General features: G+C 49.5%; 1 protein-coding gene across 3 annotated transcripts in view; it reads left to right on the top strand.

The window, feature by feature from the left end:
* Positions 1 to 6,108, top strand: part of Nyap1 (neuronal tyrosine phosphorylated phosphoinositide-3-kinase adaptor 1) — a 10,770-nt gene extending 4,662 nt beyond the window's left edge. For 2 of the 3 annotated variants that reach the window (XM_029476970.1, XM_029476971.1), the window contains exons 4-7: positions 268 to 1,782; positions 2,685 to 2,891; positions 3,865 to 3,974; positions 5,058 to 6,107. In XM_029476970.1, the coding sequence (XP_029332830.1) occupies positions 268 to 1,782; positions 2,685 to 2,891; positions 3,865 to 3,974; positions 5,058 to 5,309 (2,084 nt within the window). In that variant the 3' untranslated portion in view covers positions 5,310 to 6,107. Of the gene's footprint in view, positions 1 to 267; positions 1,783 to 2,684; positions 2,892 to 3,864; positions 3,975 to 5,057 lie in introns of all 3 variants that reach the window. The other variant, XM_021163567.2, reaches the window with a different exon arrangement.
* Positions 6,109 to 13,239: the final 7,131 nt, after the last annotated feature.

Below are 13,239 nucleotides of genomic sequence, written 5' to 3'. Positions count from 1 at the left end.
CCCCAGTGAGGGGCTGGAGGTGTGGCTCAGTGGTAGAGCCCCTGCCTAGAATCCCCCAGGGAGGGGCTAGGGGCGTGGCTCAGTGGTAGAGCCCCTGCCTAGAATCCCCCAGTGAGGGGCTGGAGGTGTGGCTCAGTGGTAGAGCCCCTGCCTAGAATCCCCCAGTGAGGAACTGGGGGCGTGGCTCAGTGGTAGAGCCCTTACCTGACTTGTTAGGTGCTCTATTGTATAAGCTCCATTTCTTTTTCTTTTTCCCACTCTACTTAGGCTCCCAGAAGCCAACTCCCGAATGCCGTGAGTCCAGCCGGAAGGTTCCCCCACAGAAACCCAGGCGAAGCCCCAATACCCAGCTGTCTGTGTCCTTCGATGAGTCTTGTGCCCCAGCCCCATCTCCTCGAGGGGCGAACCTGCCCCTGCAACGCCTCAGTAGGGCTTCTCGAATAACTGGAGACCTGGATGCAGGGACCCAGGAAGAAGAGCCAGTGTACATTGAGATGGTAGGGGATGTCTTTCGAGGAGGAGGACGAAGCGGAGGAGGCCTGGCGGGACCTCCTCTTGGAAGTGGAGGCCCGACCCCTCCAGCTGCTGCCGATTCGGACTCTGAAGACAGTGAGGCTATCTATGAAGAGATGAAGTACCCCTTGCCTGAAGAGGCAGGAGATGGCAGGGCCAACGGGCCTCCTCCATTGATGGCACCCTCCCCTCCACAACAGCCTCATATCCTCCAGCCTCACCCCCACCCCCATCGCCGTCCAGCTTCAGCCCTCCCAAGCCGGAGGGATGGGACACCCACCAAGACCACTCCTTGTGAAATACCCCCACCCTTTCCTAACCTCCTTCAGCACCGGCCTCCACTTCTGGCCTTCCCTCAAGCCAAGTCTGCTTCACGAGCCCCTGGCGATGGGGTCTCAAGGCTACCGGTCCTCTGCCACTCCAAGGAGCCAGCTGGTTCCACCCCAGCTCCCCAAGTGCCTGCACGAGAGCGGGAGACGCCTCCCCTACCGCCTCCGCCTCCTGCTGCCAACCTGCTATTGCTGGGACCATCAGGCCGAGCCCGGAGCCACTCGACACCGTTGCCACCCCAGGGCTCTGGCCAGACCAGGGGAGAGCGGGAACTCCCGAACTCTCACAGCATGATCTGCCCCAAGGCGGCAGGGGTACCGGCAGCCCACCCCGCCCCAGCTGCCTTGCTCCCCGGCCCTCCCAAGGACAAGGCCGTGTCGTACACTATGGTGTATTCAGCTGTAAAAGTGACCACACACTCGGTCCTGCCAGCTGGTCCACCCCTGGGTGTTGGAGAGCCAAAGACAGAGGAGATTTCAGTTCTTCACGGAATGCTGTGTGCCAGTTCGAGGCCCCCCGTCCCAGGGAAATCCAGCCCCCATAGCGGGGCTATGGGTTCAGCAGCTGGGGTCCTCCACCACCGCAGCTGCCTGGCCTCCCCCCACAGCCTTCCGGATCCAACTGGAGGTTCCCTGACTCCCCTCTGGACCTACCCAGCCACAGCAGCTGGGCTCAAGAGACCCCCTGCCTATGACAGCCTCAAGGCTGGGGGGGTGCTGAATAAGGGCTGTGGAATGGGGGCACCATCCCCCATGGTCAAGATCCAGCTGCAAGAGCAAGGGACTGATGGGGGTGCCTTTGCCAGCATCTCCTGTGCCCATGTCATTGCCAGTGCGGGGACACCAGAAGAGGAAGAAGAGATGGGTGCCACGTTTGGGGCAGGCTGGGCTCTGCAGAGGAAGGTCCTGTATGGAGGACGGAAGGCAAAGGAAGTGGACAGTGAGTGAGGGGTGGAGAGTGGGTGTGGGATACTGCTAATGGTTTGGCAAGTAATGGTTGAGGTAAATATTGGGGGGGGGCGGTATTTAGAATCTACAGGCCTATTGTCCTGTGCTGGAAAGTTTTCTAGACCAGAAAGATGGGGATGGGGACCAGACGAGACGGATGGAGCAGGGAGGTGTCTCTGAATGTGTTCAGGAAAAGGTAGGAAGGGCTGGGATAGAGGCTGAGGTAGAATTCAGACTCATCCTGCTCCACCCTCTGCCCCTCCCTTCCTTGGGCTGCAAGGGTGTGTGTTTGTGAGTGTGTGCACACTAGGAGCTAAACACAGCTGCCTCCCAGCCATTACCATGGCAACCCATCCAGACAGGAGTGAGAGGAGAGGGAGGCCCCTACGGTTGCCAGGCAACGCAATGCTCTGCCAGGTCTGCTCTCAGAGATGGGCTTAGTTCACATACAGCCCTTCCCCCAACTCCATACCCTCAATGGCTCCCCCACTGTCTTTCTGGGGTCTGAATTTGGGATTCTCTCCTATTGGGAGTCAGCACCCCTGGTTTCCAGGATGTTCATTCTAACCCTATGTGGTTCTAGAGGGGTTTCAAAGCTAAAGCTGGTACAGAGAAAGCCCCAAAAGGCTTTTCTGAACAGAGTATATAAATGAGCACATATATATGAGCCCCAGGGATAGTAACAATGGGTAGAAGGTGGCAGGGCTGGGTCTCACGTGCATGCGCGCGCATGCGTGTGCCTGTGTGTGTGTTTTGGAGGAGTGAGAGGCAGAGCCTTTCCCATCTCTCTGTAATTTGCAGAAAGGCCACCCGTGTGACATTGTGTGCTTGCTGAGGATAGGGAGGCCCCTCCTGCCTGCAGACACTGAGCTTTTATTGTTGTTGTCCCAGCAGAAGAGGATGGTGCCCGAGCCTGGAATGGCAGTACAGAAGGTCCAGGCAAAGTCGAACATGAGGACAGGGGCCCTGTGCCATCAGGGATTCCTGTGAGGAGCCAGGGGGCAGAGGGTCTGCTGGCCAGGATCCACCATGATCGAGGAGGGAGCCGCACAGCGCTGCCTGTCCCTTGCCAGACTTTCCCGGCCTGCCACCGGAATGGAGGTGACACCTTACCCTCATACTCTATATACAGAGATGTGTGGATTAGGAATCTGCCAGGGTCCACCTTGGTCTACCCTGCCTGACACCCTATCAACTCCATGTCTACCTTTGAAAAATATTTCTTGTACTTTGAATGAAACCCAGAAGTTCCCACAGGCAAGGCAGGGGCTCTACCACTGAGCCACGCCCCCAGCCCCTCCCTGGGGGATTCTAGGCAGGTGCTCTACCACTGAGCCACGCCCCCAGCCCCTCACTGGGGGATTCTAGGCAGGGGCTCTGCCACTGAGCCACACCCCCAGCCCCTCACTGGGGGATTCTAGGCAGGGGCTCTACCACTGAGCTACACTCCTGCCCCTCCCTGGGGGATTCTAGGCAGGGGCTCTCCCACTGAGCCACACCTCCAGCCCCTCCCTGGGGGATTCTAGGCAGGGGCTCTACCACTGAGCCACGCCCCCTGCCCTTCCCTGGGGGATTCTAGGCAGGGTCTCTACCACTGAGCCACGCCCCCAGCCCCTCCCTGGGGGATTCTAGGCAGGGGCTCTACCACTGAGCCACGCCCCCAGCCCCTCACTGGGGGATTCTAGGCAGGAGCTCTACCACTGAGCCACGCCCCCAGCCCCTCACTGGGGGATTCTAGGCAGGGGCTCTACCACTGAGCCACGCCTCAGCCCCTCACTGGGGGATTCTAGGCAGGGGCTCTACCACTGAGCCACACCCTCAGCCCCCTCACTGGGGGATTCTAGGCAGGGGCTCTACCACTGAGCCACACCCTCAGCCCCCTCACTGGGGGATTCTACACAATTGAGTGCTCTACCACAGAGCTAAATGCCCAGCCTAGAGACCTTAATCTTAACACTATATCAACATCTTCTCCCTTCTTTGATGAGGCAGGGCACGGTTTGGCCTATAACCTCCTCTGGGAGCTGAGGGACATCAGTGGGTCTCTCTTCTCATCTCTGCTTTTTGGGCCTAGATTTCACCGGAGGGTACCGCCTGGGCCGTTCTGCGTCCACCTCTGGAGTCCGTCAGGCTGCACTCCATACCCCACGGCCCTGCAGCCAGCCCAGGGATGCCCTGAGCCAGGTGAGATCTGGTCTTTGTTTTGTCTTTGGAGAAACAGATAGAAAAGAAGGCTCGGATATGAGAAGAAAGGACAGACACACTCACTCATGTTATTCTATGGTCTGGGAGACTGAGACAAAAAGGAATTCATCAGAGTCAGAGGCCTGGAGTGGGCTACATTAAAAAAAAGAAAGAAAGAAAGAGAGAGAGAGAGAGAGAGAGAGAGAGAAGAGAAAGAAACCCTGTCTCAAAATACCAAACTGAAAAACAAATTAGTAAGTAGGCTAAGAAAGAGATCAGGACACCATACCTGTGATCCCAGCTTGGGAGGTGGAAGGAGGGAACTGGGAGTTCAAGGTCCTCCTCCCCATTGAAAAGAGAGAAAGGGGGCTGGAGAGATGATCAAGCAGTTACAAGCCTGTTCTCTTGCAGAAGACCTGAGTTCAGTCCCCAGCACCCACACTGGGCAGCTCACAACTGCCTGTAACTCCAGCTGCAGGGGACCCATTGTCCTCTTCTGGCCTCTTAAGTCCACACACACAGCACAAACTCACACAGACGCCTACACAAATAAATGGAGGAAAACGTTCCTTGATAATTTTATACGTATATTCATTTTGATTAATTTCTTCACCCCCACCCAGTCTCCCTCCCGCTCCTGGGCCTGCCCACATTGGTGTCTTTTTGTTTTGTTGGAAGTCGGGGTTTTTTTGTTTTTTGTTTTTGTTTTTGTTTTGTTGTTGTTGTTTTGTTTTTGTGTTTTCATGTTTTCAAGACAGGGTTTCTCTGTGTAGTCCTGGCTACCCAGGCTGGCCTCAAACTCAGAAATCCACCAGCCTCTGCCTCCCAAGTGCTAGGATTAAAGGCATGAGCCACCACTGCCAGGCCGGAAGGTTTTTTAAAGGGCTCCTTCCTCAGGGTTAGTCTAGTCTATCTAACACAGAGTGCCTTACAGGAGAAAGAATGCCCAAGGTAGAAATCTGTCCCCATCACACCCACAGCCTGGGAGAGGTTTTGCTTCTGCGGTAGGTCCTTGGTTTGGTCACAAGGTCCTTGACCCTCCCTGTCCCACTTATTTTTCTCTCTCTGGGGTTCCTGCCACAGACCCACCCTGTGCTGCCCCTGCCCCTGCCGCCCCAGCCGGCTCGGGAGCGCGACGGCAAACTCCTAGAGGTGATCGAGCGCAAACGCTGCGTGTGCAAGGAGATCAAGGCACGCCACCGTCCCGACCGGGGACTCTGCAAGCAAGAGAGCATGCCCATCCTCCCCAGCTGGCGGCGGGGCCCTGAACCCCGCAAGTCTGGTACCCCGCCCTGCCGGCGGCAGCACACGGTCCTCTGGGACACTGCCATCTGAGGAATACAGGGTCGGCTGGGACTCCTGGATTGGGAGGGGAGGGGCCTGCCTAGGTCTCCTTGAGGCTTGAGAGATGGAGGAAGTAGGAAAAGTTCCTACTAGGCCCATCATGGGGGCTTGGGGTGCCAGCAGCAGCCCAAGCAATTTGGGGGAGGAGGAGGGTTTTTTTGATGTTGGAAGGAAGGGTCTAAGTGTGTAGACTCCTCTTGAAGTGAAGGCCAAGGTGGAGATCTCTGTGGGGTAAGGAGGGAAGGGTTTGAAAGAAGCGGGGTGGGGCATATAGGAGTCTGACTGGAGTTAACAGGGAAACTCGCTCTTTTACTGAGAGCCAGGGGAGTGGGGAAGGGTATTTATTTTGCTATTTATTTTAGTCTGGAGGGCAATTCTGGGCCCTTCTGACCTACTCCCGAGCAGGAGGTGGAGAACCAAGGCTAAATTTGCACTCTCCCCAAGGCCAGTGCCTAAAGGCCTCTGCCATCCTTGCCCAGTCAACGGGAGGGAGGGATGTGGCTGCTTCCGGAGCAGAGTCAGAAGGCAGAGAGGCCCAGACAGTGACAGTATTTATAGTTTTCCCAGAATTTGGTAGTGAGTGTGGTCTGCTGTAAAACAGGCATTTTATTTAGTTCTGGGGTAAGGGTCTAGCCAGGGATGGGTGGGATGTTCGGGGAAGAGGGAGAACTTAAGCGGGTGGGGGGAGGAGCGGGGTATTTATTTAAATTAAAAAAAAAAAAGAGCTGTCAGGAACTTTTTTTAAATTCCTTTCTTTTCAGAATAATATATTAAAAGACTCATGATCCTAGAGCTGTCTTCTTATATCCCCCCACCCCCGTGTGCTCTGTCTTTTATACATGTTCTTTTCCCCACAATGCCCTGGGTGGGTGGGAATCCAAGGTGCCACCGGGAGCCATCGTGACCAGTCACGAGGAAAGGCAGAGTTTCCGGTAAGTGGGAATTACGTCGTGCTGCCCATTTCTTAAGTTCCTCCGGTGTGTGTGTGTGTGTGTGTGTGTGTGTGTGTGTGTGTGCGCGCGCGCGCGCGTGCGCGCGTGTGTGTGCACTTGCATGTGCCCTCTAGCATATGCATCATGCGTTGTGCATGTGTGCACTTGAGTACGGAGGTCAGAGATTGACCTCCAGGAGCTGCCTGTTTCCACCTAGGATTACAGACTTTTCACATAGGGGCTTGGAATCCAGACTCAGCTCCTCATACATCAGCTGAGCCATCCCCCAGGCTCCAGGCACTCCATTTTCCCTGAGCATCCGCTGTGTTCCTGGCAGGGCTCAGATGCAGAATGCCCAGACCATGAGGTTGGGATCCTGCTGATCTTGCAGTCTACTCTGGGAGCTGAAACGCCCAGACTTCAGTAAACACTGATGCAGGACTGGCAGGGAAAAAGGAGAGCTGTTGGCCATTTAGAGCACTAGTGGATCGGGAAAGAAGGCTGGGGATATAAGACTGCAGTAGAGCATTTGCTTACAGTCTCCCAGAGAAGGGACTGAAGCATGGCTCGGCAGCAGAGTTCTAATCCAGAATCTTCTGGTGAGTGGCTTATCACAAGCCTCAGGGTTCTCTCACCTGTACCACCAATAATAAATAATGGTGAGGCATCATGTAGAGTATAAAAAAATTGCGGGCTGGTGAGATGGCTCAGTAGGTAAGAGCACCCGACTGCTCTTCCGAAGGTCCGAAGTTCAAATCCCAGCAACCACATGGTGGCTCACAACCACCCGTAATGAGATCTGATGCCCTCTTCTGGAGCGTCTGAAGACAGCTACAGTGTACTTAACATATAATAAATAAATACATAAATAAATAAATCTTAAAAAAAAAATTGATGACAGTGCTCTGCAGGTTTTTAGAATTGAGAACACCAATTACAAATAATGGGGGCGGGATATGTATGTGTGTGTGTGTGTGTGTGTGTGTGTATGTGTGTGTGTGCATATCTTTAACCCCAGCACTTGGAAGGAAGAGTTCCAAGCCAACCTGACCTGGTCTAAAGAGTGAGTTCCGAGATGGCCAGGCTCATACAGAGAAGCCCTGTCTCAGAAAAAAGAAGGAAACAAAGGAATGAATGGTAGTTTGAGAGACGAGGTGAGACACAGAGGTTGGAGGTGCAGTCCTGCGATCCCGGCGTTTGGGAGTCAGTCAGAGGGAGGAAGATCCAAAGTTCTGACCCTGTCTTCAAGAAACAAAAGCAACAACCCCCCTCCCCCCTGAAGCAGTAGATATTTTTATGCCTACTGCATAAAATGAAAAATGACCAGAAGACAGGTATAGAGTGAGTGCCTATAACCGTAGCACTTAGAAGGTAAAGGCAGGGGGTTCAGGAGTTCAAGGTCATAGTTCAAAGCCAGCCTTGGCTATATATAAGACCCCGATGAGAAGAAATGGAAAAAGCTGGAGAGATGGCTCAGTGGTTAAGTGCACTGGCTGCTCTTACAAAGGACCTGGATTTGTTTTCCAGCACCCACATGGTGGCTGACAGGTGTTTGTAACTCCAGTTCCAAGAAGATAGGTCTGATACCTTGTTTTGGAATCCAAGGGCACCAGGCATGTACACAGTGCACAATGTACATACATACATACATACATACATGTGTGTATATGTGTGTATTATACATATGTAACATACATATATACATATATAGCATATGTATATATAATATATATGCATGTATGTATACACACACACATATTTAAAGAAAGAGAGAGGGCTGTTAAGATGATTCAGCAGTCAATGGTCCTTGCTGCTGAGACTGAAGTCCTTGTTTTGATCTACAGGACTCACATAATAGAAGAGAGAATTAGCTCCCACAGGTTGTTACATGGCCTCCACATGCACATTATGGCCGTGCACACTCACACAGACACAAATCAATAAAAATCAGAAGCACCAAATGAAAGCAAATAGTATGTTAATAACAGCATCAAAAAAATAATATGGGGATGTAGTTCATATGGTAGGGTGCTCACCTAATACATGCAGAACCCTGGGTGAGCCCATAGCAAGTCTGAGGTCTGTGTCCAGGAAAAAAAAAAAAAACATACATCTGGGAGTAACTTTAATAAGAAATAGAACCCTAGCAGGGCGTGGTGGTGCACGTCTTTAATCCCAGCACTTGGGAGGCAGAGGCAGGCNGATTTCTGAGTTCGAGGCCAGCCTGGTCTACAGAGTGAGTTCCAGGACAGCCAGGGCTACACAGAGAAACCCTGTTTCAAAAAAAACAAAACAAAACAAAACAAAAAAAATAGAACCCTAAAATCCTTATCAGATCAAGCAATAAAACCAACATCTTACAAAGTCACTTTTAAAAGGGAATTTTTAGAGAATAATGGCCTGTTCAAAAACAAGCTGGAGAGCTGAATCAGCTGGTAAGAGCACTTGCTTTCGTAGTGGAGCCAAGTTTGGTTCCCAGCACCTTCATGATTCACAAAGGTTTACAAACATCTGTAATTCCAGGGCATCTGATATCCTCTTCTGATCTCATGGTGCCCAGGACATAACAGGCAAACCTACATATACAAATAAAATGAGTGGATCTAAAACTAAAATTAAAACAAAAACCTGGTGTGATGGCTCAGGGGCGAAGGTGCTTGCTGCCAAGACTAATGAACCAAGTTCGACCCCCAGAACCCATACAAAGGTAGACGGAAAAAAACGTAGTCTCTGTAGAGTTGTCCTCTGACCTTGACAGAAACAGCGCAGTATGGATGCACACGCATGGGTGCACACGCTCACACAAATATTTTTAAGCAAAAAGGTAAGATTTGAATAATCAAGGAGTAATGACTTGTCTGTCCATTTAAACAGCATAATATATAGATGGCAGTTTTCAAATGAATCTACCACAGCCCGAAGGGAGTTATTTGAGAAACTTGCTAAAATTTGAAAGTTCATCCAGAATGATAATGGGGGAAGGCAGAACATTCCGAGACAGAATAACAGGGTGACCTGCCTTCCTGAACACTAGAGCATAAAACTGGAACATGTCAGCCCTAGAACAGAGCTCAAATAGCAAATAACTCATCAGAATAAGGAGCCCGGAGAGAGCCTTGCATCTAGAACTAACTGAAAAGAGGGCTTGTTAGAAAGTCGTTTGGAAGGGACTCGTTGGTTTCTGCAGGGTGTTTGTGATCCCAGCACTCAAGAGGTGGAGGCAGGAGGCTCAGAAGTCCAAAGTCATCATCTGTTACAGAGCTAAGCTTCAGGCTAGCCTGGGCTACTCTGTTTCAAAACAAACAGTCTGTCTTGAAGAATTAACCTGTTAGGAGGGGTATGTTAGAGACTGTAGCGCTCACCTCGTTGATGAATTTGTCCCCTAGAACTAATCCTGTGACCTATTGAAGTAGCCCCTGCTCGAGAGAGCGAATTGCAGTGTTGTCGGAAAGAATGATGAAAACAACCCCCAAAGTTCATCAGGCTAGCATTGACTAAAGAACTGAAGGTAGAATAAACTTAACAATGGAAACCGGGTGGGCGTGGTGGCGCACGCCTTTAATCCCAGCACTCGGGAGGCAGAGGCAGGAGGCTTTCTGAGTTCGAGGCCAGCCTGGTCTACAAAGTGAGTTCCAGAACAGCCAGGGCGATGCAGAGAAACCCTGTCTCGAAAAACAAAAACGGGGCTGGTGAGATGGCTCAACGGGTAAAAGCACCGACTGCTCTTCCGAAGGTCATGAGTTCAAATCCCAGCAACCATATGGTAGCTCACAACCACCTGTAATAAGATCTGATGCCCTCTTCTGGTGTGTCTGAAGACAGCCACAGTGTACTTACATATAATAAATAAATAAATCTTAAAATAAAAAGAAAGAAAAACAAAAACAAAACAAAAAGAAGAAGAAAAAAAAGCTGTATACAGTGGTTCATGCTTTTAATCCCAGCCCAGAGGAGGCCTGCTGGCCAGCTGGCCTAGCCTAGAACTGGTGACCTCCAAGCCATCAAAGGAACCTTATCTCAAAAAACAAGGTGAATGGCACCTGAGGGTAGCACCCAAAGTCGACCTCTGACCCCCACGTTTGCTCTCACTCACACCCACTTACATTGGGTGCAAACACACAGACACATAAAATTCACTTTAAAGTCCTCTATAGTCCCAGCACTCGGGAGGCTGAGAAGGGGGTGCAGTGAGTCCAAAGCAAGCTTGCTCTATGGAATGGGTTCTAGGGTAGCATGGGCTATAGAGTAACAAAGTGGCTCAAGAAATTAAAATACATAAAAAGAAAATGAAAACAGATATAACAAGAATAAATAGAACCAATTCTAAAACATTTTTACGGTGTGTTTGTGTGATGTGTGTACACATTTTGAATTCAGGTACTAGGGGGAGTGTGTGGTCAGAAAACAGCTACAGGCACCTATCCTTGCTTTCCCCTTGCTGAAGGCAGGAGACACAGTTGATTTATTTTCTATCTCCAATATTCCAAACCAACCTCAAACTTAATGTGTAGCCAACGATGACACTGACCTCCTACCTCTCCTGCTTTTCCGTCTAAGCTGAGCCACATTCCCAGGCCATCTGTGATTTTTCTTTAACATTTTTAAAATGATTATTTTTTGTTTTTGTTTTTGTTTTTTTGTTTTGTTTTGTTTTGTTTTTTTTTTGAGACAGGGTTTCTCGATATAGCCCTGACTGTCCTGGAACTCACTTTGTAGACCAGGCTGGCCTCGAACTCAGAAATCTGCCTGCCTCTGCCTCCTGAGTGCTGGGATTAAAAGGTGTGCACCACTACCGCCCGGCGATTTTTAATTATATGTATGCATATATGTCTTGTACAAGGATATGTACGTGAGTGCAGGTGCCCAAAGAGACACTGGGTCTCCTGGAGCTGGCGTTACAGATGGTTGTACGCTGCCTCATATGGGTGCCGGAAATCAAACTTGAGTACTCTGCAAAACCAGAGCATGCTCTTACCACTGAGTGTGGTGGCACATGCCTTTAGTCTTGGCACTCTGGAGGCAGAGGCAGGTGGATCTCTGAGCTCCAGGACATCCAGGGCTACACAGATAGATAGAGAGATAGAGAGATAGAGAGATAGAGAGATAGAGAGATAGAGAGATAGAGAGATAGAGAGATAGATAGAGAGATAGAGAGATAGATAGAGATACATACATAGAGACAGACAGTGGACAGATAGATGACAGACAGAAAATAGATGATAGATAGGCAGCAGATTGATGATTGCTAGATGATATCTAGATAGATACATAGATACATAGATAGATAGATAGATAGATAGATAGATAGATAGATAGATAATGGATGGATGGACAGACAGACAGACAGATGACAGACAGAAAATAGATGATAGATAGACAGGCAGCAGATAGATGATTGCTAGATGATATCTAGATAGATAGATAGATAGATAGATAGATAGATAGATAGATAGATAGATAGATAGGTAATGAATGGATACATGGATGGATGGATGAATATATGGATGGATGGGTGGATGGACTGACGGACGGATGGACAGACCGACCGACAGACAGACAGATAGATGACAGACAGAAAATAGATGATAGATAGATAGGCAGCAGATTGATGATTGATAGACGATATCTAGATAGATAGATAGGTAATGGATGGATGGATGGATGAATGGATGGATGGATACATGGATGGATGAATGGACTGACGGACAGATGGACAGACAGACAGACAGACAGACAGACAGATAAAAGTCTGCTTAGGACCATGGCAATGAGTCAGCAGGTAAAGGTACTTGCTGCCAAGCTTGATGACCTACCTGAGTTTGACCCCCGGAGCCCTCATCAGAGAGGGCAAGAGTCAACTACGAGTTGGCCCCTGACTTCTCTACCCCATTGTGATATTTGGGTGCCCACACATGTACATACACACAATAAGTGTAATAAAATTTAAACGTCTCTTTAGTCATATGTGGTAGCTCACATCTGTAAACTCAGCAGCCACCTTGGATGCTGAGGCAGGAGCATGATGGTGGGTACAAGGCCAGCCTCAATTACATAGTTCCAGGACAGTGTGGATTACAGAATTAGAACTCTTTTTTAAAAATTGTTTTTCTCACTTTGACAGCAGATATACTAAAAATTAGAATGACAAAAGAAGATTTGCATGTCCCATGTGCAGACAGAACTGACATGGAAAGCTTTCAAGTGTTCCATATATTTCAGTTTTTAACAGGGTCTTGCCAAATGGATCTGGAGGCTGGCTATTGCTCTGTAAAGACATTTAAGACAATACTCCCAAAGACCAAAAAAAAAAAAAAAAAAGGTTCCCATATTGCATTTATGAGATAATTTGGAGCATCCAGTGGGCTGGATGTCTTAAGGGGCTTTATTAATTTGGGTGTATTGTGACATATTATTGTGGCCGTGTGTCCTTGAGAGCCCTAAAGTCCTAAAATGGTCTTGAAATATGGATAAATGGCTTGTATGAGGCTTGGCATTTGCTTCAAAGTGAAATGAGAGGAGGAAATGGTGTCCACGAGCAACCCCCCAACATTGGACAATGGGTGTATGAGTGTTCACTGAAAATGTTTTCTCTGCAAATGAGTCTGTTTGAAATTTTCCACATTTTCAAAAATGTTTATATTAAGTCAGTATGACGAGTCAAAATTTTTTCCTTCTTTGAAAAAAAAATGAGTGCTGGGAATAATGAGCCCAGGAAGTCCCTCCTGTCCCAGACAACCATGGCTCTAAAAAAGATACCCCCTTTTCTTGACAGTCTGATGTAGCCCAGGCTAGACTCAAAATGACTATGTAGCCATGGATGACCTTGAATGTCTAATCCTCCTGCCTCCATCTTTTGAGCACTGAGGGTACAAGCCAAAGCCAGCGTGACCAATTTTATGCAATGCTGGGTGAACCTAGGGCTTTGTGTATGCTAATTAAGCACTCTTATCAACAGAGCTGTTTACTGCTTCTAAGCAGTAATCATATTT

This window comes from Mus caroli, chromosome 5 (assembly GCF_900094665.2).
Source record: "Mus caroli chromosome 5, CAROLI_EIJ_v1.1, whole genome shotgun sequence".
Classification (NCBI taxonomy): Eukaryota; Metazoa; Chordata; class Mammalia; order Rodentia; family Muridae; genus Mus; species Mus caroli.
The sequence above is the reverse complement of the archived record's forward strand: the minus strand, read 5'-3'. Positions and strand labels throughout refer to the sequence as shown.